We start from the raw sequence: 25,957 nt of genomic DNA on the forward strand, positions 1-25,957 counted from the left end.
TTAGTTTGCACATTCAGAGCTATGTGGATGCGAAAGAATTTCATATTATGCCTCTTGAGGGTTGTGATGTGTTACTGGGTATCCCATGGTGTTACAAGTTGCATGCTATGGTGGATACTTACAACAAGAGGATTACCCTTGTACATAGAGAAAAGACTCATGTCCTTGATGTAAAGCTTAAAGGCGAGTCTGTTCCAGTTGTTTCTGCTTCTGCTATTTTATCTGTAATAAAGAGTCATCTTTCTGCGTACTTGATCTTTGCAAAAGAAGTACCTGAAGTTGTATCTAGTTCGTCTACCTTAGATAAAGACAGGTCAAATTTTTTGAGTGGTTTCAGTGATTGTTTTTGGACTCTTTGCCAGGGGAGTTACCTCTTGAGAGACCCGAGGATCATACCATACATCTTGTACCAGGTTCTAGTCCACCGAATAGACCACTGTACAGGGTTAGTGCAGCCCAGCAGAAAGACATTATGAGTCTGGTCAACGAGCTTTTAGAGAAGGGGCCCATTAAGCCGAGTTCATTCCCTTTTTGTTGGCCTGTACTCTTAGTCCAGAAAAAGGATGGCTCATGGCGCATGTGCATTGACTATCGCGCCTTGAATAAGAATACTGTGAAGAACAGGTTCCCCGTACCGAGGATTGATGACATTCTTGATCGGCTTGAGGGAGCGTCATTGTTTACAAGGTTAGACCTAAAGAGTGGGTACCATTGGATATGCATTAGGCCAGAAGATGTCCATAAGACTGTGTTCAGGACAACATTTGGGCTCTATGAGTTTCTTGTCATGCCATTTGGTCTCACAAATGCTCCTACCACATTTAATAGAATGATGGACATAATTTTTAGACCACATAGAAACTATGTGGGTACCTTCTTTGATGACATGATTGTCTACTCAAAGTCCGAAGAGGAGCATAGAGATCTCTTGACCGCAATTTTCAATGAGTTACATAAGAAGAGGCTACTCATCAACGCGAAGAAGAGGGAAGTTTTTTTTGGAAGAGATTCACTTCCTTGGGCACATTGTTTCAAAGGATGGGGTCCGCATGGATCCCGCCAAAGTGGAAGCAATTAGGTCATGGCCAGACTTGAAGTCCGTACATGACATTCTAAGCTTTCTAGGCTTTATGTTCCTACTACAGGAGGTTCATCCGAAATTTTGCTGAGAGTGCTTCTCCACTCTATGCAGTGCAAGGAAAAGGAGTTACTTTCATGTGGACAGCCAAGGAAATTTTAGCCTTCAACACTTGAAAGAGAAGTTGACTTCAGATCCGGTAATCATTTTGCTAGATCTTTCAAAACCTTTTGTGCTTCATTGCGATGCATGTGGTCAGTCTTGGTGCAATTCTAATGCAGAATGGCCGAGCAGAACTCTTTTGAAGGCTGAAAGGAACTTGCAAGTCTATGAGAAAGAATTGTTGGCACTAATTTATGCTCTCACTTGTTGGAAACACTATCTGCTGGGGGTTGATTTTGTTGTCAAACGGATCATCAAACCTCGCAATATTTTCTCACACAAACAAAGTTGTTTGAGAAGCACATGCGATGGGCAAACATCTTGTCAATGTTCCATTTTTAGATTGTGCATGTGCAAGGGAAAAAAAAACGTGGTGGCTGATGCGTTGTCACGAAAGCCCCAAATTTCTCTAGTGTCAATGCCATACCATTGTGAACTAGAAGAAATGAAGAGACAATATGCTGAAGATTCAGATTTTGCAAGGATCTATGACCAGCTTGTTGATGGGCAACATCATGAGCACTATATGCTTAAGAATGACTTTCTCATGATGCTTGGAAAGTTATGCGTTACTAAACAGTAACGGCCAAAGATTTTAATGGAAAGTCATGCTCCACCTTATGCTGGGCATCGTGGATTTGATGCGAGAGTGAAAGGGGTTGAGGCATTCTTCTATTGGCCAGCTTTACGTGAAGACGTTGACGCATTTGTAAGATCATACTTAGTTTGCCAAAAAGTCAAATTTGACAGGGAAAAGAAACCGGGATTGTTGCAGCCATTGCCGATCCCTGATAGGCCATGGGAAAGCATAGCGATGGACTTTATCTTTGATCTTCCAAGAACACAAACAAGCAATGATGGGATTTGGACTATCATTTGTAGGTTCAGTAAGCAGACCCATTTCATTCCTGTGAGGAAGAAGATAAAGCCAGAACACATGGTCAAGATATTCATGAGCAATATCTTTAAATATCACGTCCCATTGGTTGAATATGCTTACAATAACACTGTGCATACGTCAACAGGTAAGGCACCATTTGAGATAGTGGAAGGAGGGAAGGAAGTCCCGCCCATTTTACAGACTAAGGACAAGATATTTGAGGCAGACAAGTATGTACAAGATATGGATGAAACATACAGGAAGATAAAGATTGCTCTTGAGAAGACTCAGGCTAAGCAAAAGAAAGCTACTGATTGTCACCGCCGTGAACTTGTATTTTCACTTGGTGATTGGGTGCGTTTACGCTTTGAAAAGGCCAGGTTAAGGAAAAGGACGTTTGTTTCCTAAGCTCAGTATGCGATATTATGGTCCTTTTTAGATTTCCCAAAAAGATCAGCGATGTAGATTACAAGTTGAAGCTACCAGAAGGCTGGAAAATACATAATGCTTTTCATATCAGCCTTCTAAGACCCTTTGTTGGTGATGTGCTAGATAATATGCTTGATGAGGAACAACCCGAAGTGGAAGAATTGGATGAGATCCTTGTTCTTGAACAGATATTGGCACATAAGGAGAGGAAGGTTAGAGGAAAGATTGCAAGACGCTACCTGGTGAAGTTCAAGAACTATGCATCTTTGAATGCCAAATGGATGGAAGAGTCTGAATTGGTTGATTCGCCTCGGCTATTGCAATTATATCTTGAAGCCTTTCAAATGGAACCCACAATGACTTGATGTAGCCTTTTTGGAGCAAGGCAAGAGCATGGTTCATGATGCTGAAGAGAGTAGTTAAGCAATTGTATCTACTCTTTCCATACAGAACTTAGCTAGAGAAGTTTGTGCTTGAGAGTAGACTAGAAGACTTCTATGCTTGATATATGAGTGGTAGTCAAGTTGGTGGGATTGTCTAATCGTCCAACGCTACATTTTCGGAAGCATGTATATCTTGAATTCCCCTCACAAAATATATGTGATATCAGGAGATATCCGCAAGCGAGGTGCTTGCATTATTTCAAGGGTGGGGTGTGTAAACCAGGAGGTGTATTATTGGCATGCAAGCGAGGTCGCTTGCATTATTTCAAGGGTGGGGCGTGTAAACCAGGAGGTGTATTATTGGCATGCAAGCGAGGTCGCTTGCATTATTTCAAGGGTGGGGTGTGTCACCAGGAGGTGTATTTTTCTTGTTGCCTTCTTTAAATATGTATTACATATTTTTCTTTATTTTCTTTTTACTTGTTTTCCCGGAACCCTTGAAAAGGTGCAAGTGGACATTGCATGGCTAGTGTGAAACGGTTGTGGCCGAACAGGTTTCTCACATCGGGAGTCTAGGTCGGTCGGACTGGTCGAGCCAGTTAGCATTGAATCGTGATGAGTATGGAAGCCTGTGTGCGCCAAATTATAAGTGAGTGGGAACTAGGGAATTAACTCAAAGGAGCAAACTGGACACTTGGCAGAAGGAGAGCAGCTTGCAGGACACCTCAACAAGAGGGGGCGTCCATTTTGAGGCTGGGGCTGGTTTTTGGTTCATTAAGTGACCTACAGAGTGTGTGTGAGTAGTGGGTGCAGGTTGATAACTTTAATGGAAAGCTTGCCTTCTCCTCTGTCTCATGTAGCGTGATGATTTGCTCTCGTGCATCTCTCTCCCCTTTGGCACATATGGTAATGCCCCATTATTTGGGCTACTCAAATGAATATGTACAGTTCTAGGGGTTTATGTGTGTTTGCCAATGCAAGAGCCTTCTGAACAAGAACCGGATTAGCTAACTGCTAATCCCCCTAGGTACGCGCAGTTCCATCGCGGAAGATTGCGAGTTTGGAGAGTTTTCTCGCGTGAAAACTCGTCCAATTCACAGGGAAGCCCTTGGGACACGCGCAGGCGTGTTCGCTCCGTGAAAAACAATCCAAAACAGAGAATTACAGCTTGCTGTGTTTTTCTGCAGGTTTAGCGTTTCGCACCTAAACTGCAAGGGAACACCAAGGGGAGCCCCGTGAAAGCCTTGGGATGCGTGTACAGGCTTTTGGGCACCCGGCAGTGAGAAATAGAGAATTATAGCACGCTGAATTTCTGTGACAGCTCACCAGAAAGCTTCCAGATAGCGAGGGAATCCGTCTTGGACAGGTACTTTTGACCTACAGGGGTTTTTGTGCAGTTATGCTACCGAAATCAGGTCAGAAACCTGCGTTTTCAGCCCTCGCCAAGTTTAGACAGCTTTGTGAAATCTTGTACTAAGTGCTCGGATCATCTACTTCAAATGAATAAAGAAATTGAAAGGGGCGCCAATCTTCGGGGCCTACAGGGTGTCGGTCTCGTGTGTGCCACATTCTAGTCGCCGGACGCAACTGTGTTCTCTTTGCTTCTCAATGCTCTATGTAAAGTTAACATGTAATTGAAATAGTACCGCCCTATACGTTGTACATGCCGGTTATAGAGATGAAGGGATGCGAACCTTGGGAAGGGGGTGACCGCCTGCGGGTTCATCTTTTTCCCGAGAAAAAGATCCTTCTATTAGTTAATGAAACTGCCCATAGGGCTACAACCACCTCTACTAGAGAGGGCTACAACAAACATAAGGGGAGACTCTCCCAATGAAAAAACAGCATATGTACAATAAGGGCTAAATCATGATATGGGAGGTGGGAAGAGCCACATAGGTGGACGGTAGTGCCATCTGAGCACACCCTGGACCATGATGAAGAAAGGCCCAAGGCACCATAGTCGAAGGAACGCCTCTCTACACTCCCGCATGCGGTCGGAGCTGCCCTGAAGTCTCTCGAACTGTCCCCTGAGAGTATGGATCAACTCCAACCAAAATCACGAACAATCTCTATTGGTGGCACGAGGCGAGCTTCAAGGATGCGGAAGCAGCGGGCCCGCCAGATGAACCAGAGTGTCAGGGCACACATGAGCTCTTGACACATCTCTCTCTCACTGCACAACTCCTGTGGAGTGAGCTCTGTAGGAGGGGAGAGTCTAGGTCGACCCCCGTGTATCACTATCATCTTGCTGGTGGAGGATAGCTCAAACTGTAGTGCAGGGCCCGTGAGAGTGGACCAAGCAACTGCCCCCCAAGTGTTCTGCCGTGCTGTGGAGAGAGCTGGCATCAGCCGAAGGACACGAAGTTGGCCAAACTTGTTGTGCCATAGGGCAGTCCCAAAGACAGTGACGTTGACTCTCCAAAGGATGGTGGTTCACTCCTGCGCTACGCGAAGGGGCACCAACAAAGAGGCACTCCCAATGAAAGACCTCACCAACAGTCATAGGAACTCCAATACGCCCACACGGAGAATCACAACACACATAGCTGTACACAGGGTTCTCCGAGTAAGCCGCACACACACATCTCTCTTCTGTCTTGCATATAGAATTAGAGTGATAAAATTCAAGTTACCTCATGAGGTCGTATGTACCATCTTTCTTCTACTTCCATACAACTTCGGGAAGGGGATAGAATGTAGCGGAGAGGGTGAGAGGCTCACAACCTTCGGGTCCCGGGAATTTTTTTTTGCTTTGATACCACTGTGAGGATTAGTAGTGCTAATCCTATAATCAAGACTCAAAACTTCATACTTAAGATCAAACTGAGACTCAAGAGACTGAATGTGTGGTTGATTGATTGAATGATTGCTTGAAAACTGAGTACAATAGGCTCCTTATATAGGAGACGAAGAGGCACAAATGAAAAGACACGTCTCATGGTGAAGAGACATGATCCTTTCGGCGAAGAGCTGCAACCATTGGACGAAGAGTCGCAACCATAGAGCGAAGGGGTGTGACCAGTCGTCGAAGGAGTGTGGCTTTTGGCGAAGAGGTATGTCTCTTGAGCGAAAGGTCGTGACCATCCAAGCGTAGGGGTCCTCCTTGGCATGGCACTTCGCGTATCGGCAACTAGGAGTAGACGTAATATTGTAACATAGTCACAATCGTGACACACGTCACCAACTTGTGACATTCTCCCCTTCTGAAAGAATTATAATTGCCCTTGATTATGCCTGCAAAACAACCAAAGGACAAACTTTTTTCGGTAGACATTGACTCTTATGTACCCATGCACTAGACTCCACAAATCTAGCACTTCTACAAAGACATCAGTCACTGATCAATTGCATATTTGTCAAGCTTAGATATAGATTAGGATCATTGTAACTATTTAGCAATCACATTCAGACCGCTCTGATCTTTTCACAGACGTCTTGATCTACTAAATCTTGTCACTATCAGGTTCATATCCTTTCTTTTCACAGTTCAAGCAAACCATGCCCATGACCATCCCACAAGGTAGTATATTCACATTGCACGCAACTCACAAAATCACTGTTAGTTCACACTGAACACTGTGTTTCATACATTCAATCTAGCCATCTCAGAAGTGTCGATGCACCTGGATCACTGTGCAGCCATCTCATCCTTTTGGAACGCTTGAGGCTCTCACAACAGTATCGAGTCATCTCATCCAGATAGAAATCTTGATGCACTAGAATTACATTCAATTCTCATGTACTTAGCCATCACATCTAGATCTTGCTAATCTCTAACAGATGTCTAGATGCACTAAGTTCAAATCATTTATCAAACAAAATGTTGCAGACATTTCATTTTTCTCTATATGTCTCTAACAATACACACACGAAAGAGCTCATGGCTTTAGTTCAATCAAGGAATTTTTCAATTCAATGTACAAAGTCATTCCACAAAAAACTCTCAGCCTGTTAGTATCCCTAAAATCTCAAGGAGAAATTAGTGACTTTATTCAATCCAGGAAATCTTTGACAAAGGAGTGGAGTGGCACCCCTCTTGTGCAACCCGCACCACACCAAATTCAACAAGCTTACGTTTCTGTTCTTTTCTCGTGCCTTGTGACCTGTAGGTTGCCTTGCTAGCCTCCCCTGTCCACTGGCACCTCAATCTAAATAGTCAGAAATTCTTCAATGAAATATCAACTGATTCCCTTGCTTCCTTGGAACCCTTGGTTGAACTATCAGCTAATTCCCTTACTTCTTCAAAAATTTGACATCCGGTTCCCTTGATCTTTCTTGTCCTTGGAAGACTCTTGCCTTGTTGAGGTGGACATTGGCTTGTCCGTAGGATAGGTCAATGAGCCAACATGTATAATAAAACCTTGCTTGGCATGAACCATACGTCTCTGAACGTAGTCAGGCTTCTGTTGCAGACAATACCGTCGAATCTCTTTTGGCAATCCACAAGAAAACAACTCAATCTGGTCCTTCAAATCGATTCTCTGAAACGAGGACACTAGCAAATAGATATCCTAAAACTTGTGGCAATAGTCATCCAAAGTGTCTTTCTAAGTCATTCTCAGATGATGCCAAGCAGTGGTGACATCTTCTTCACGCAACAGCAGAGTAGACCACCATGTCTGTGCAAGTAAGATCCCTCCCTTCGCACCATGGAGCTTTCCGAGAAACGACCTCCCGATAAGGCAACGTCAAACTGCTATATGAGTTCAAGAACTCGATGGGTGCGTTGGTAGCTTGAAAACGTGTCAAACTTGACTACTTGACCCCCATCCTTGAACTCCTCAGTCTTCTTGTCCTTTTGTTTCTTGTGTGAACTGCTAGCACAGGATGAAGTCTCCTCCATTGAACCGCTAGATGGGTCCCTTTGCATTCCAGACTTTTTAAAAAATCTGCTTTCCTTGGTTCTTGTTTTTTCTCCGCTTCTTCCACTTTTTCTCATCCTCTCTAGAACTAGAGGACGATGAACCGGTGGAACTTTTGAAGATGAAGAAAATTTTGGGTCATCCTCGAAATGAACACGCTTCTTCGATCTTCTTACCAACTTGAAAGTCGACTCTCCGCCTAAATAACGAGGGAAACCCATTGATTTCCTCTTCTTTCGAGAGTGCTTTAAGCTTTCCATCAATCGGTTTGTCTTATTTTCATTGGTCAAACTCTTTTTGCGACTACAATTTCTTCTCTTTTGCACTCGGCTCTTCTTTCAGCTTCCTTATTGTCTTAAGAGGAGAATCGGCAAGTGATTCACATATCTCGAGTGAATCAATCGGGTAATTCAAGTGATTCACATATTTCGGGTCTTTAGAGTACTTGATCAATCTTTTCACACACGTATCAACATGCAGTTGATATTTGTACTCCGCTTTGTTGAGATTCCTCGCCGGAAATTTGCCAAAATCTCCCTACTCCTTGGAAAAAGGCTTATTTCCGTTGGAACCTCCATTTATTTTCTGTGTTCCCCTGTTGGGATATTGCGTTTCTTCATTTCCCCACAAACCAACAATCGGAGGGGTGTCGTCTCTATCGGATTCTCTGTGAGAAACCATATGTGCTGTAGAAAGGATTGAGTGATGTCTCTTTCCCTCTTATGGCACTTGTGCTACCTGCGACGGTTTCTTTCCTTACATTTTGTTTGTTGTTCTTATGCATGTAATTTTCTTTGTTTCTCCTCGTTTCTGTTTGTTTAGCTTGCTTGCTTGTATGCGCGTGTGATGCTTGTGCTTGTGAATGTGCATATGCTTGGGGTGAGTGCGTTTTGTATGACTGCTTGTGGTTGAGGTGCGTGTGTTTGCTTGTTGTGCCTCTTTATTGGTTGTTCATTTTTTGTTTTTTCTCTTGTTTGCTGGTTGGATTTATGGTGCAGAGTCTTCTTGCAGTGATGATGTCTCTTTTGTGGGGATGCACCATTGTATGCGGCTGGGAGAGCAAATGAATCACCGGTTTGACTTGTGCGTCTAGACTCTCGAGCTCCTTTTAGAACTCAAGATCCTCTGCCTTCTCCTTGCACACAATCCCTGCAACAGTCTTTGCGTAGGGGAGGTGGTGAATATGGTGGATTTGGTAATGACTGCTGGGCTGGGGCCATGTAGAAAGGAGTAGCATACTCACCCCATATGTATGTATGGAGAGAGAGGACTGTCAATGGGGTGTGCGCAATAATTTCACATGGCTGCCTAGAGAACAGACTTGCAGATATTTGGGTTTTCATGTTGGCATTGATGTGTCTGTTGAACAACAGATTGAGCTAGTTTTACAGAGTATCACGAGGAAGCTTTAACATTGATCTTCTTTGCATACGTCTTTGGCTGGCAGAGCCCTTGTGGTAAATTAGGTAGTTCTTGCGACCGTTTGTTTCACTACATCGTACGTTACTTTTAACATTGGAGTCATGGCATGTTTGCGGCGCCAACTTTCTTTGGAGTGGACAAAACAACTTGAGCAAAGGGCCTAGATTGTAGCAAAATGAAGCAGAACAAGTTGTACCAACTTACAGGTTCTGGCCGAGTGGCCCAAAGAGGGTTAGGTTTAAAACCTAACCCTACCAACTTACCTGAACTCGACCGAGGGGCCTTAATCTTTTTAAAAATAAAGTAGGCAATTGCCTAGAGATGATGATGTTGCAGCACATACGGACTGACCCGTGATTTACGGAGGCACTTGCTTATGTGGCAACGTGTACGGATGACTCTCTAGGCGCTTGCCTTTGAAGCCAGATGCTTTTAGAAGTACATGGTTTCATGTATCTGCTTTTGGATAGGCCGAGGGGCCTTTATAAACGTGCTAGGGCCTTACTTCTCATATTTGGCTTGGATTTGTACTTTGCAAAGCATAATAGAAAAGGAATATCGAGAAGGGCGCCAGTTTTTGGGGCCAATGCATTTAGGCGCGAAACTCCGCCGTGCCATGTCGACTCCCTCTCTCTCTCTCTCTTTTCAAGTTTTACTGAGTTTTTTGCAGTTTCTCACGTGTGTTGCAATATATCTTTGGCTTGGAGTGTCCAAGTCTATTACAGTGGTATCATCAAAGCTAAAATGATTCTTCTTCTATGAAGGATCCGATCCCTTTTTCCGCAACATATGGATTCCGACAGAGAATCTGGCAGGGAGGAAGCTGTTCCACTTGCTCGCATAAGTGAAGACACCAACAGAGGGTCTAGCAGGAGTTGGCCTTTGTCGAAAAATCGAGAGCCGAGTATGACTCTCTTCCACCAAATGACCTCGACAGGATGGAATCCCAACATCAATTGCAGGTTGATATTTGTGCCAACCAAATGCTCAAGTACGCCAACGATCCACAAATTGCAAAGTTTTTGAAGAATCACCCACTTGACGAAATTCATTCGAGATGGCAGGCAGCCATTCACTCACCTCTGAAGTCAGTAATGAAACAAAAATCAAAGTCGAGTGCAGCTAATCAAAAACTGTACTCGCAAGATAAGTTTGATAATGCTGTAGAGCAGCAGGTCAATAAAGTAATAAAGACTTCGAACAACTTTCAAAAGAAAAGCCGTGCAATAGATTATCTCGGCACATTAGGTCTGAAATCTATGTTCGAGGCAGTTAGTAAATTTAAGAAGTGTGTACGATTTGCGGATGACCCTAGTTCATCGTCAACTTCATATAGATTGGAGAGTGCCTCTTCCTCTGACTCCAACGAGGAGGACGGGAAGCACTAGAAGCGAAGCAAGGCTCAAAAGAGCAAGAAGAACGAATGGACCAAGAAGAGTAGATCATATGAAGAAGCTTGGAAGCATTCTGACAGTTTTGACGAGAATACTTTGTACCTAAATTAGACAATTCTTATTCGGATGAGTCAAATGTTTGGAAAGAAACGGAGACACCGGTACAGACTGAACCAATTTGACCATCTTGAGAAGAAAGACGGGAAGACCAAGGATTTTAAAGAGGGAGGGCAATCACTCAAGTTTGACACATTTTCGGGCCATAAGGACACCCATAGAGCTCTTGCTTTTATAGAACAGTTTGACATTGTCTTTTTAGGAGGCCTTTTTTTCGAGCATTCCAAAGCTCGAAGAGCGTCCTCTTATTTGAAACGGAATGCCTACACTTGGTTGTCATCCCTACTTTTGTGCAAGGAAGCGTCTACAACGTGGATAAAATTCAAATGCGTCTTCACTTCCACATGGGTACAGAAGAATATGAAGAGGATGTTATCACAGATTGCAAGCTCAAGCTGATCGTTTCTTTGAGGGTTTGCTTGGAGAGTTACCTTCTGAGTGACCTGGAGATCATACGATTGATTTGATTCTGGGCAGCACGCAGTAGAACCGGCCACCTTACAGAGTAAGCGGAGCTTAGAATGAGGAGATTATGAACCAAGTGAAAGAACTTCTTGAAAAGGGTCTCATTCAGCGCAATACATCACCTTATTGTTCACCAATGCTTCTTGTACTAAAGAAAGATGGATCTTGGAGAAAGTGCATTGACTAAAGAGCTCTCAACAACATTACCATCAAGAACAGGTTTCCAATACCCAAGATCGATGATATACTAGACATGCTATAAGATTGTACATGTTTTAGTAGAATCCACGTGAAAAGTGGCTATCATCATATCAAGATTGCTCTGGAGACCTGGAGATGTAGAGAAGATAGCCTTCAAGACGTCCTTCAGATTGTACGAGTATTTGATGATGCCTTTTGGTCTCACAAATACTCTTGCAACGTTCAACAGGATGATGGATCGGATTTTCAGGGAGTATAGGCCATTTGTGGGCACTTTTTTCGACGGCATCATTGTGTTCTCCAAGAGTAAAGTAGAGCATAGACACCATATGTTACAGGTTTTTCGGGCACTACAACAACATATATTGGTGTTTAATTGGAAGAAACGCCATTTTTTCTTGCCCGAAATGCACTTTTTAGGACACACAGTCTCTGTAGAGGGTGTAAAGATGGACCCGGCCAAGATAGAAACCATCAGGGATTGGCCAGATTTGGAAAATGTATATGAAGTTTGGAGCTTTTCGGGCTTATATACGTACTACAGGCGGTTCATTCCAAAGTTTTCGGAGATGGCCTCTCCCCTACATATTTTGAATCAGAAAGGAGTTCCTTTTGCTTGGGGACCATCAAAAGTTGCGGCATTCAAGACTCTTAAGGAAAATTTCACAATTGGTCGTGTGCTGATATTGTAGAAGCAATTTGAGGTTTACTGTGACGCCTGTAGATGCAATCTAGGGGCGGTCTTAATGTAGGAGGGCCATTTATCCTATGAGAGTAGAATGTTCTCACGACCCAAGCAAGTTGCATAGATCTATGAGAAAGAGTTGCTAGCGGTCATACATGCTCTTACTTAAAGGCGACATTTCCTGTTCGAAGTAGATTTTGCAGTGTTTACAAATCAACATAATCTTAGATACTTCTTGTCGTAGAAACAACTTTCAGATAAGCAAATGAGATGGGCAAACATTTTGTCTCAATTCTATTTCCAAATTGTCCACATTACGAGAAAGAAGAATTTGGTCGCAAATGCGTTGTCTTGAAGGCCACCAGTATTAGCTATTTCGACAATACACCATTAGAATTTTGAAGATATGATTGGTTAGTACGCTACAAATCCAAATTTTGCAGACATCTTTGACCGGTTACTGAGAGGGGAGACAGCTACAGGCTACGCTCTAAAGGGAGGTTATTTAATGTGAAAGAGCATGCTGTGTGTCATACAGTGGTTGAAGAACAAGGTCTTGAAAGAGTGCTATAATCCTTTGCATAGAGGCATCAAGAGTACCTTGGAAGGTGTGGAAAAGTATTTCTACTGGCCTAGGCTCAGAAAGGATGTGGATGAGTTCGTACACACTTGTCTAGTGTTTCACAAGGTCAAGGTTGATGGACACAAGGCACTAGGTCTACTACAACCTTTACCCATTCTTAACAAGGCACCAGGTCGACTACAACCTTTACCCATTCTTAACCGACCTTGGGAGAGTATAGCAATGGACTTCATCTTTGATCTTTCGAAGGCTCAGAGTGGGCACGATGGCATTTCGGCAATCATCCACCAATTCAGCAAATAGGCTCACATTATTCCGGTAAAGAAGACAGTAAAAGAAGCCGATCATTTGGCCAAGTTGTTTGTCTCACAGATTTTGAGGTTACATGGTATACGAGAATCCATTGTGTCGTATAGAGATCTCCGGTTTACGAGTTTGTTTGGGAGAGCAATATGAGAGAATATGGGTGCACAACTCAAATTCTCGTCCTTATTTTATCCACAGACAGATGGGCAGCTAGAGATAGCCAATTAAGCGGTTTTAGACTTGTTGAAGTCATATATCTCCAATCGGAAGACGTTGTGGGAAAGTTTTTACCCGTAGTGGAGTTTGCTTACAACAACACAATTCACACTCTACGGGCAAGGTGCCATTTGAGATTCTCAAGGGTGTCAGAAAAGCTCCACCGATTTTGAGCACCAACGAGAAGATTTTTGAACCAGACCAATATACATAGGATGTGGACACTGCTTGTGCCAAGGTACGGGAGGCTTTGGAGAAGTCTCAAGCATGATATAAGAATGCAGCAGTCAAGCATCGACGTGACTTGAAGTTGAAGGAAAATGATTGGGTGCTAAGTTTGAGAAGGCACATTTATGGAAACGGAAGGGTAAGGAGAGGCCTTTTCTAAAGCCAAGTATGCGACACTATGGACCTTTCCAGGTACAAGAAAAGATAAATGATGTATCCTTCATATTGAAGTTACCAGATACTTGGAAGATTCACAATGCATTTCATGTGAGTCTATTGAGACCTTTCAAAGTTGAAGTGCCAATGGGAAGGGAGCCAGACGAGAGACCAGAAGTGGACGAGACGGAAGAGATACTCATTCCAGAACAGGTCATGGCTCACAAGGAAAGTGAAAGGTAAGCTGACACGACAATATTTGGTCAAGTTCAGGAATTATCTGGCTCCTGATGTCAAGTGGATGGAGGAGGTGAGGCTTTTGGTTTAGCATTGACTATTTCAAAAGCTACTGATGAATCAACAGGTTGAATATGGTGTGGTGAGGACTGCACAAGAGGGGAGTCACTCCGCTCTTTTGTCATAGATTACCTCGATGGGAATAAAGTCACCGACTTCTTTGGAGATTTTAGGGATAGTGATAGGTTGACAATATTCTACTGAATGACTTTGTATACATTTCAAATGGAATTCCTGAAATAAATGTGTTTATGTGCTCTCTCATGTGTATCTTTTCAATACGTGTCGGAAAGATGAAATAACAACAACATTTTATCGTAGTCACCACATGAAGGGTGATGTGAATGTGATAATAACAAGATAGATCAAGACATTTGTTACGAGCATGTGACAAACACCAACTTTATTTGTTGGTTTCGTTCCCTTGATTTTTAGTTAATTTTTGGGACCCTCTTTTTGAAATCACAAATGCCCGAACATCGCATGACTAGTGTGAAATGGCCAATTACCAAGAGTTTCACCACCAAGTGTCAAGGCTAGGCAGCCACGAGATGGTTGGGCCGATCCGCATTAAAATCTGACTAGTAGAGAGGTGGCTAGGCTAAGTTAAAGTCTTTTAGGCCCTGCGGCAAGACTTCATAATTTGAAGGGGGTTAGGAATTAAACCAAATGGGGCAAATGGGACACATGTCAGTAGGAGAGCAACCTGCAGACCCCCACACCATCCAAAAGGCTCATTCCGAGTTGGAGCATCCAAATATGAGAGTGGAGGCTGATTTTCAGTTTTGTAAGTGGATTTTCAGGTTTGAAGCTTTAATGGAAAGCTTGCCTTCTTCCCTTGTCTCATGTAGCGCATGATTATTTGCTCTTGTGCATCTCTCTCCCCTTTGCACATACTGTAATGCCCCCCTAGTTGGGCTACTCAGATGACTATGTACAATTCTGTGGGTTTTATGCACATTTGCACAGGTAAGAGCCTTCTGAACAAGAATTGGATTAGCTAATTGCTAATCTCCCACAAGTACGAACACTTCCATCGCGACAAATTGCGGAAATGGAGAGTTTTCTTGTGTGAAAACTCATCCAAATCAAAGGGGAAGTGTCCCATTGCATGTGGGAGCTCCTGAGTTTGCTTCGCTCAAAACGATCCAAAATAGAGCATTACAGCCTGTTGTGTTTATTTGCAGGTTTAGGGTTTTGCACTCCTAAACTGCAAGATAACACCAAGGAAGCCTCGGGGAAGTCTTGGAGTGGTTATACATGGGTTTCGGCACTTGATAGCGACCAGAATAGGAAATTACAGCATGTTGGAATTGACCTACAGCTCATCGGAAAGGTTTTAAAATGCAGGGGAATCCGTCCTAGACGTGTACTTTTGATCTACAAGGGTTTTGGCGCTGTTATGTTACATAAATTGGTCGTAAACCTGCAATTTCAGCCCTTGACAGGTTTGGACAGCTTGGTGAGAGTTTGGTGTAAGTCTTTGGGTCATTTATTTTCGATTGAATAAAGGTATATCGAAAGGGGGCCAATCTTCCAGGTCAACAAGGTGTCATTGTCTACTTTGGAGCACTCTAGCTACCAAGTCGTGGATTCTTTTGAAGTGGTTAATTCCAATTGCTGGTTCATTTGTGAAGTTTCTTTGTGTCCTAAGTGCAGGGAAATTTAGACGACGTACTTTTGGGTGGAAGCTAAAGTTTTACCACCCTTCAATAAGGCTACAGGCCGGTTTCATGGTTCCTTTGCCGGGACTGCATCACTTTTTCCTCAAGAAGTGAGCCTTGGTCTGTTTTGGGTGAAGACACAAAGTACAGGTACTTGGAATTCCACTATGGCTGATAGGACGGATGACACTAGAGAAGAGGGCATTTCTTCAGAGGGTAGACAGGCTATTCCTATGGTGTGTGAGGTTGGCGTAAGTTCACGGCCACCACTATCTTTACCCTTTACTGATGTGAATGCGTCCCGTGATCAAAGAGCAGGGATTGGGCAACAAGAAGAGGACGTGTTCAAGAACTAGCTTATCACGACTACGACTACATTTAATCAGTTAATGCAAAATCCCAGGCTTATGGAGTTTTTGCAACCTCCTTCAGTGTCACAGCAAGCGAAGGCACATCCTCAACTTGCGGAGCATGTTGAAGCTCAAGCACAGGTCCCTAATGTGTCCAGCAGGACAAGGAGCATTCGCATGTTGCGGAGTCACTTGAGGCTTCAAGGCAAAAGCTTTCTGTTCATGAACAGGGGGCTAGGATGCCAATTCCTCCCTCAAGCTATACCAGTTCAACTGGCCACCTTTGAGCGTCCAAATGTTGGTCCAAATCGGCAAGGAACTACCTTCTAGGCTATGCATCAGGTATTTCCACACCTACAGTATATTCTTGGTGTTTTGGAGGTGGATCTGTGTTTCAAAGTATAGCTGGTTATGCGCCTAGAAATACTCCATGTCAAATCGCCGAATCGGGCCTCAAGTTTGCTAACGCGAGCCTTGAGGTCACAATTTTCTTCCATGACTCGGTCCAAGGCTGTCTAGAGTTGTCCGATGCGGTCGACCTTGCTCGGGGCCGCTACGACAATAGCGAAAATTGGATGTGTTCTCGTGGGCATCTTTGGAAGTGTTGCCTTTACCTCGTTGGTTGAGAGTGGAGAAATCCACTGTCTGTATTGCAAAAGGTGTGACCCTCTCTGATGGACTAAGTGGCTTTGGCTTCGTCAATGGGTGCTACTGACCCAAAGTTAAAGACTTTGCTTAGCGAGTTGCTATGAAGAAAGCCAATCGCCGAGCTTGTGAGGCAACATGGAGCGTTGAAACTGCGCTGAGACTCTTCACACACACACACACACACGAAGAAGAAGAAGAAGAAGAAGAAGAAGAAAGAGAAGAAGAGTATTTTAACATCGTAGGAAACTATCCCAAGAGACCTTAAAGATTTGTCCGACGAGGAGAGTTGAACTCAAGACTTGTTATTCAAGAGGGAAATGGCATAACCAATCTACCACACTTGGGTGAAAGAAAGGTCATACCATTTTTCTCTTTTTATTAGCACACACGCACCCACACCCCCACCCCCCCAAGAGACCTTAAAGATCTATCCGACGAGGAGAGTTGAACTCAAAACTTGTTATTCAAGAGGGAAATGGCATAACCAATCTACCACACTGGGGTGATCAAAAGGTTAGACCATTTTCCTCTTTTTATTAGCACACACACACACACACCCACACCCACACCCACACCCACACGCAGAGACCCCAGAAGAAGAGTATTTTAACGTCATAGGAAACTATCCCAAGAGACCTTAAAGATCTATCCGACGAGGAGAGTTGAACTCAAGACTTGTTATGAGAGAGAGAGAGAGAGAGAGAGAGAGAGAGGTCCCTCGTGCCTCTCTTACAGTCTAGTTGTGCAGTAAATCTGCTTCCTTTTTGGGAGCTCATCATCAGGCAATGTTAGAATGGATGCTGTCACAAATTGTTGACGTGTCAAAGCCCTAAAGAAGGGAGCCGACTTGCAGATGCCGGCCGAGGGGCCTAAACCCTAAGAAGAACAAGTAACAGAAGAAGAAGTCCTACCAACTTACGGGGACCCCGTCCGATGGGGCGACATAAAGGATTAAAATAAAGCAAAACCCACACACAAAGGAAAAACTGATGACGTGGCAGATTTTCGAAAATTGCGCTGGCATGATGATGTGGCAGGTTGTACGAATTTTCGCGTTTTGCGCTGGCTGATGACGTGGTAGCTGTACGGATTTCCGTAAATTACGCTGGCAGCTTTTGGCATTGCTTTTTGGACCAGAAGCTTTTGAGTTTTGAAGGCTGTTCACTGTAACTGCTTTTCAGGCCAAGGGCCTTTAAATATGAGGTTAGGACTCATGCTTTGGCATGCTTCCTGGAGAAGGTGCAGTACCGACTTGTACTGTGTTGATGCAATATAAAGAAACACCGAAAGGGGCGCCAAGGTTTGGGGCCAATACTCTCTGGGATGGAATTCTGCCACTCTGTGTCGCGTGTCGTCTCTCTCTCTCTTTCAGTCCAGTTGTTAATGAAGTGCCAAAAGTCTGTTTAGTCTGTTCTTTTCTATTGGCACGTGGTGCCCGTCTTGTGACAGATGCGGATGATTGTGGAGGCACGGCCTATGGGTTTCACAGTCCCTTGGCTTTTGTGAGCTGCTACAGAGGTTCTTTCTTTGGATGCTTTATATCAATAAGATAAACACAGCACTGGACTTGGTGATTTTTGCTACATTGCCTGAGGTGGACATAACTTTGGGCAAATCTGTGTAGACTTGATTACTATCCAGATAGCTACACTTCACTGCCTGGTTAAAGTATCTTAATCTCTAGATGTTTCCTATGGGTTGTTATGGGATTTTTCCCCATGATCTCATTGTAAATCTGTTAGGGTTTTTCCCATATTCCTTGTGTATGATGGACTGATGGTTGATTTTTATGTAATGCAAAGGGTCAAGCCCCACTTTTCTACACACACACACACACACACACACACACACACACACACAGAGAGAGAGAGAGAGAGAGAGAGAGAGAGAGAGAGAGAGGCGTAGGTATGATGTATGTGTATATGCTGGGATCATTTAACTGGGTAGCTGGGTTGACTATTCTTTTCTAAAAGGTTGAGAAACATGGTTTTTGATTGATTGTTCTCCTGCCCTCTCTTGGCTGCATGAAAACCAGTTCAGAAGAGGATAAAGACTTACATGAGCGAGGTCTTTAGCTCATCGTAGTAGATTCACCAAATTGTGAGGTAGGTAGAAGAAAGAGAAACACTAGAAAAGTTTCTGTTTTACGGGGTTTTCTGGTGAGGCTCAATTTCGTAAGAGGAACTATTGAATCAAGGGAAATGCTAGGTCAACCAAGAGTATGAATTGAAGTTGCAGAAGGCAGGGGAAAATGTTAACCCACCTTTTCACCGTATGGTGGTGCAGGAAGAGGAGCTGAAGGATGCTGTAATTCTAATTTATGCCAACAAACAGGTTCTTGTTTTCTTGTTTTCTATCTGCGTTCTTGAGTCTAGGATACATTGTAAGACTTGTTTTCTTGTACCATCTTTCTCAGGATCTCCCTGGGGCTTTGGATGATGCAGCAATTACAGAAGCTCTGAGTCTGCACAAAATAAAAAGCCGGCAATGGGCCATTTTTAAGACTTCAGCCGTCAAGGGAGAGGGACTCTATGAAGGCTTGGACTGGTAAGTTAACGCATAATTGTTGCTTACAATTCCTGTATCAAGTGCTGTTCAGCATTCAACCGTCTTGTAGGTTAGTGCTGGTGTAAGTCTTTCTAGGTTAATTATTACAATGTTCCTCCTTAGTTTGAGCTACATGAGCTGAACCTTATTCACACGTAAAGTAGAAGAATACAAGCTGAGTCCGCTCTCTTATCCAGCCATGTGATGGATTACAGGTTGAGTAATACACTGAAAGGTCGGGGGAGATGAGTTGGTGGAGCCTTTGTTCTCACTGATCCTCAAATTTGCAAATTTGATTAAATGCTGGAGTCAAGCTGTGATATGCGTCCTTCATGCCATCGAGTAAATAATGGACCTGATGGCTGCAACTGAAGCATATTTAATGCTGCCGTTTGTCGTTGTTTCATAAATTTGCTAACGTGGTACAGGGTTAACCATAAGATCTTTGGGCATGCATGAAATGGGAGTTTCTCTTTAGTTTGACATGCATTGACGTCTGAACAATGACATCTTTAAGGCATCAGGCTCGTTCTATGCAAGGAGTTTCCATAGTTGAGAATCTCCACATTGGCCTTTTTGAGAGCTGTTTTGTGAGGTGTAAGGTTTGTATTTTAATTTTCCTTGGGTTTCCTCCTGATGTCATCCAACAGTACTGACTATTAGCATTGATGTATTAGCTTGCAATTTGGCAGCTAAAGTATGTATATCGGCTCGTCTGTTGTGCTGTTTTTTTTTTTTAATGGCAATGGTGGAGATGATACGTATGTTCAATGTGACAATTGTAACCTAACTGCAAGTGTTAAAAATTAAGTTACAATTGTTAATTATTCTTTTCGTGGCAATTGTAACCTAATTGTAAGGTCTTAAGTGTTAAAAATTAAAAATTGTGGATTTTGAGGATACTCGTGCGGTGAAGTGTTTCATAATAATCGGCATAAGACCTGTCATACAGCTACTTGCCTAGCTAGACGTTGCATTTGTAGTGGGAGTAGTTGGCAGATATATGGCTGATATTTGAGAGAAGCATTAGGAGGCTATGAAATGTATCTAGCAGATTTGCCAATACTGGAGTGGTACAAATGACATGTTAGGACAAATCCTCCTCTTCGTGGTTACACACATATACAAGTTTGCCAAGGGATGTGGACAACAAGAAATCTACTACTAGATTTTAATTACATTCACGAGGGTTGCGATATCTTGCTAAGAGAAGCACGAGTGAAGTGTTGTCAGCTGCACCTTTTTTTTTCTCTCTTTTTGATAAGCGCAACTCCAGACGTTTCCAAATTCTTCTTTGTTTCTTAATGGTCGAGGATAGTGTATTGGGCAGGTTATTCTGTGGTGGTGGGAACCTGGGGTAGTTGAGCCAGATGGGTCTCTTTTGTTGGATGATTGAGTGTTGTTGCTGACTTTTGACTCTTGAAATCGGGCATTGCATAGGATCTTGTTTAATATTTGATGGCGCATACAGGGCATTGTACAAGATCTTGTTTGATATTTGATGGCGCATTTGTATACAAGATGAGATACCTAGGGTGCCGGTTTAACTATATCTCTTGCCATTTTGGATGTGGCATTACTGGGTTGGTTTGGAAGTCCGTATTTATCCTTTATTTGGAGCACTTCAAACTTTATGAGTGGGAAGGGGAGAGCCTGTTGATGCCATGTTTCATTGATGTTGTCCGGTGTGAGAAGGTTGACATTGATCGAGTGCAAGATCCGCTCTTTCCACTACATTGCTTCATTCTAGATGGTCTCTGTTTCTTCTTCCCTTGCTTCCTTAATGTTGCTTCCTTCTCGATCGCTAGGCTTTTTAGCTTCTTTGTGAGGAATCGTTAGCTTTGGGAGATTGCCCTCTTGAGTGGTATTTGCTTCAAAGTACATGAATTGTAGGGCATATTTATCTGCCATTGCTAACTTAGCTTGTTCTCCTCCTGTTACATGTGCCTTGGCAGCCTCCTGTGCTTTGGTCAACTCATCTTTGAGTTGCTCAATTTCTTTTTGGTATCCCTCCTTCTACTGCATCAAATTCAGGGAGAGTTCCCTTCTTTGCATTTGCTCTGGCTTTAGTTCCATTTCGAGGTCTCAAATTTTTTGCTCCACCACTTTATATGCCTCATATGTTTACTGTGATATGGCCATTGTAGGGTTGTCCTTCAATTGATTTAGCAATGTATTTGCTCTTGGCGACGAGCTTTTGATTGTGCTAGTTGGGTAATTTGGACACCTTTTTTTATCCATTTGTTCATTTTTAAGCACTTTTTTATTGCTTCCATCGTGAGATACGCATATGGAAATGGACTAACAGATTAAAGCATAATCATAACCCTAGGCCATATTGCAAATGAGTGCGATAACTAACAAAAAATGATCCTACATTAACCTAAGGTCAAAGTCAAATTACTTATGATTATCACACATAAAACCAAATTTCTAATGAGTTTAATATTCACAAAGCTAAAGTGTTGAAACTTTCATGTATGCTTAGCTTTTGAAAATAAAGGAACCATAGCTTAGAAGAAAAATCACTTAATCCAAGGAAGCAATAAGTGTAAAAGATAAGCAAAATAACAATGTCATGTAAGGATTTCACCTATTCATGCTTTTTTGACCATCCTTGAGCAAAGCATCCACTTTAGTAGAGGCCTCTTGATTCTTTTTATTTGCAAGCCAAGCTTCTTGAAGCTAAGTGTTAACAAACACAAGCTCCAAAAACCATTTATTGAAAGCCATAAAGAAAACACAAAAAACATTATTAAAATTATAATGCTAGGGTCTCAAATACCTAAATATGCCAAAGGGAAGAAACCCTAGGGGAAAAAAGTACCTTTGGTTATGGAGATGATGCTCTTTGGTAGCAAATATATGCATATATACAAAAAATGAGAAAGAGAATGCTTCTACATAAGCAAATTTTACAATTTTTACAATATCTCATGCATGATCAGAAGTTGATTAATTGCTCGCTCATATAAAATATGCTTATTAAGTCAAGCCATGAGCTAAAGATTATACAATTGTAATCAAACGTAATAGAATGGCTCTAATTAGCCATATATTACAATATGAAGCTCTCAAAAAGTTTCTAAACACTAGCTCAACTAAAAAAATTGCATTTAGACAAAACTTAGAGCTAGAATTTATACAACTTTAATCAAATGAAATGGCTCTAAATAGCCATTCCATTTGGATATTGCAAGTTAATGCAATGCCACAACCATCATTTGCAACGAAATCCTGACCTTGCCACATGCCTTCAAAAACAACTCAATTGTCAGTACTTTTAAGCATATGGTCATTGAACACAAGCACTAGCAGAATGCACAATCAATCACAAACCCAAAAGTTTTATGTTATTTTATGGCCATTCAAACAAACTCAATTTTAGTGCTATGTAGGGATTTTCGCATACACATTAGGCACTAATATGCACAATCAATACCAAGCTCAAGTTTTCTCTCTATTGCTCCCTCTCTACTTACCCCCCCCCCCCCCCCCTCTCTGTCTCTCTCCCCCACACCCTACTGGGCACCTATTTGGGCTAGTGGGAGAGAGGGAGAGGGAGATATATTAAGGGAAGATAAATAAATAAAGAGAGAGAGAGAGAGAGAGAGAGAGAGAGAGAGATAAATAAATAATAGGAAAGAGGGAGAGGGAGAGAGAAAGGGACATAGAGGGATTGACAGACATAGTGGATTCATGGCTTATTCTTCTACATGCAATATCAGTTTCTACTTGGATACTATTTGTGTTGAGCCAATTTTCCTTGATTGCTTGGCAAGGTTTGCAATGGTCAACCCTAGAGATTTTGGGGGATGTAGTAATATTGAAATGTTTGCAATCTTGTCTACAATCGAGGGAGACATACAACCCCATGTGAAAGATGGTATGCCATTTGGGGATCAACTCCAATTCATATTGGACTCACCCCTGTTTAGGAGCTTTCTCTTAGTAAGACTCATCTAGCAATGTGGGGAATTTGGTCTCCGCAACTTCAAGTATAGAGTTGATAGAGCTCTTCAATAGTTTGTCTGAAGGAAAAAATCCTTATGCTAGTCTTCACAAGGTAAAAAAACAAAACAAATGCACAAGATCCTTCCTGTGATTGCAAACCTTCTATGGGAGAAGTTTGGATCAAAGAAGAAAACATGGATCACAAGATTCAAGGAAATTCACAAGAGAGTTAATTAAAATAGAGTCCTCTAGAGCACATAGTGCTCAATACCCACCAATACCCCAAGTTGTCCAAAAGGATTTCAAGGACCTCAAAAAACACAGTAGAATCTACGTTTTTCAAAATTTTAGCCTAAGGGGACACTTTACGAACCCAAATTTCTTCTTTCCTTAGGTGTGGTCCTTTATAAAGTCAAAAGACAAAAAAAAAAGGGATACATTTCACGTGATTGACAGGCTGCTTTCCACCAAAAAAGGGTTAAAGTACAAAATAGGTAGATTGATTGATACTAGTTTGTACAATGTATTGTGTGCTTATATAGCACAAGGAGAGTGTAGCCTTAAGCCACATGTTGAGCCACATGTCCTAATACATGGCATAGGAGGTGGCACTCTTAGGTGAGAGATAGTGGCATGTAGGTGGCACATAATAGTCATGCAAAGTGTAGGGTTGCTTTTGAGTGTGTGAGAGTAGCACCATTAGGGGTAGTTCACATAGGCATAAGATGGAAGTAGGTTCAAAACCCTAACACACATTGTAGCTGGGAGAGGAAAGTGTGTAGATCTAAGTCATGGCTAAAAATGTGAGGGAAGCATGTTGGGATGTAACCAAAATATGAGCACTCTAGTAGTGTGGTACTCAGACTCTCGAACTTGTGGTGAGTATAATGTGCACAATTGATTTGACTCTTCTCCATTTCCCCAATGCCTTGTCTTGCATCAAAGGGAGTGGAAGCTAAGTTGAATGGCTGCAATAGTGTGTATCGTTGACAAGGGGATAGGCTTAAGCATGTTACAGTGAGTACTTTGAGTGAAGAACATGGTTTTATAGTTGGGGGCAATAGGACTGGTGTAATGTATGAAGCGTGACCCACTAGATTACTAGCTTTTTTGCTTGCTTCCATGCAATTATAGGAAGTTAATGTGAGGGGTTTTGATGCATCTTTATCATGTACTCCGTAACCCTTTCCATGCCCATAACCTCAATTGGAAGAGATACCGACTCAAGAAGTAGGAGCATATATGGTGTTTGTGTCTTAACTTGGAGAAAATTTGTAAGAAAACACTTTTGGACATTCTCAAACTCTTTCCAAGTAGACTTTGAGATGCTCCCACCCCACACTTCAACTCCATAAAGAAAAACCGGTGTCACCAAGGTGTCAAAAAGATGCTTCTTGATGTTTCCCACGTTACACATGTTCTCAAATGCATAGTACAGTCTCTTTCCTGCTTCTAGACAATGCACAGAGAGAGAGAGAGAGAGAGAGAGAGAGAGAGAGAGAGAGAGAGAGGTTAGTATACAAGCATTGGCGAGGGCCTTGAATCTACATTGGTGGATTCAAGGCATAGGCTCATTTAAGAAATGCCGTTGGGGAATCTATTTTATCCTTTGATAATATCCACTCATGATGTTTAAGGAGATGGGAGAATTGGCCTTTGCTTCTCTCTCTATCTCTCTATCTCTCTATCTCTTCTCTCTTTATCTCTCTCTCTCTCTCTCTCTCTCTCTCTCTCTCTTTGTATATCTCTCTATATATAATGAGAGAGAGAGAGAGAGGAAGATACAGAGAGGGTGGAAGACATAAATATCTCGACATAAGTATCTCTGTCTTCCCCCCCTCTCTCTATCTTCCTCTCTGAGAGATAATTATGTCTTCCCCCCCTCTCTCTATCTTCCTCTCTCTCTCTCTCTCTCTCTCTCTCTCTCGATAATTATAGTAGTAGTTATATAGTCAATTCAACTCTAAAAAAAATCATGTGTAAGTTTTCCAAATTTTTACAAAAATCAAACACCCCACTTATGCTTTGCGGTGTGCATGATTTCATGCTCACAATAAGGATCTCATGTGGCTCTCATTAAGTATGGGCATACTCTACATCCAAATTTCTCAGATATGCATTGTCCTCTAGTGTCAAGATAACTCAATTTGTATTGCAAATTTTGGGTAAAACGTGATCATAATTTCACTGGACTGCCTTGATTATTTACGACAAAATTTGGGGATCATAGTCATAAATCCTAATAATTTTGAAAATCAAAGCTTAACAGATAGTTAATCACGATCTAGATTAGACCCCCCATGACGCCTGATTGGATTTTTATGTGTGCTCACTTGATGGAGCACACCAGTTAAGTGGACAAAGGTGGGATTTGTTTCAAGAATTCAAAGGGCTTCTTCACCAACTCCTTAAGTACGTGTCTACAGGAGCATCTGCCTCATCCTTCCTGCTCTTGTTGAAGAACTCCCCGGACCCCAAGGATCAGTGCCTCACCATCACCTTGTAAATACCCACCGATTTGCGCTTCCACAAATACACATGAATCTCAGAGCTGCTTAGTGTTTTTTATATGCCTTGATAAGTTGGGTGAAAGCATTCAGGCTAGCTTTTTAAACTACACATGGCATAACAAAAATAGGTATGTATAAAGTTTCTACAACTTGTTCTTATTTCATGAGACGCAAAAGGGCTTACAGTTGTCTGCATCTCTCTCTCTCTCTCTCTCTCTATCTATCTATCTATCTATCTCTCTTCTCTCTCTCTCCCCCCCCCCCCCCCCCCCCACACACACACACACCATATATCCTGCATCTTAGCCTTCTATGGATCTACTCCCACTTTATTCCTCTCTCTCTCTCTCTCTCTCTCTCTCTCTCTCTCTCTCTCTCTCTCTCTCTCTCTCTCTCTCTCTCTCTCTCTCTCTCTCT

At 42.5% G+C, this 25,957-nt stretch overlaps 1 protein-coding gene across 1 annotated transcript in view; it reads left to right on the plus strand.

Moving 5' to 3' along the window:
* ARF3 (ADP-ribosylation factor 3) overlaps positions 1 to 19,457 on the plus strand; it is a 131,295-nt gene extending 111,838 nt beyond the window's left edge. The window contains exons 6-8 of the mRNA XM_086510175.1: positions 18,816 to 18,863; positions 18,946 to 19,076; positions 19,292 to 19,457. Of these exons, the coding sequence (XP_086366301.1) occupies positions 18,816 to 18,863; positions 18,946 to 19,076; positions 19,292 to 19,325 (213 nt within the window). The 3' untranslated portion in view covers positions 19,326 to 19,457. The remainder of the gene's footprint in view (positions 1 to 18,815; positions 18,864 to 18,945; positions 19,077 to 19,291) is intronic.
* Positions 19,458 to 25,957: the final 6,500 nt, after the last annotated feature.

This window comes from Adiantum capillus-veneris, chromosome 4 (genome assembly GCF_014529385.1).
Source record: "Adiantum capillus-veneris isolate H3 chromosome 4, ASM1452938v2, whole genome shotgun sequence".
NCBI lineage: Eukaryota > Viridiplantae > Streptophyta > Polypodiopsida > Polypodiales > Pteridaceae > Adiantum > Adiantum capillus-veneris.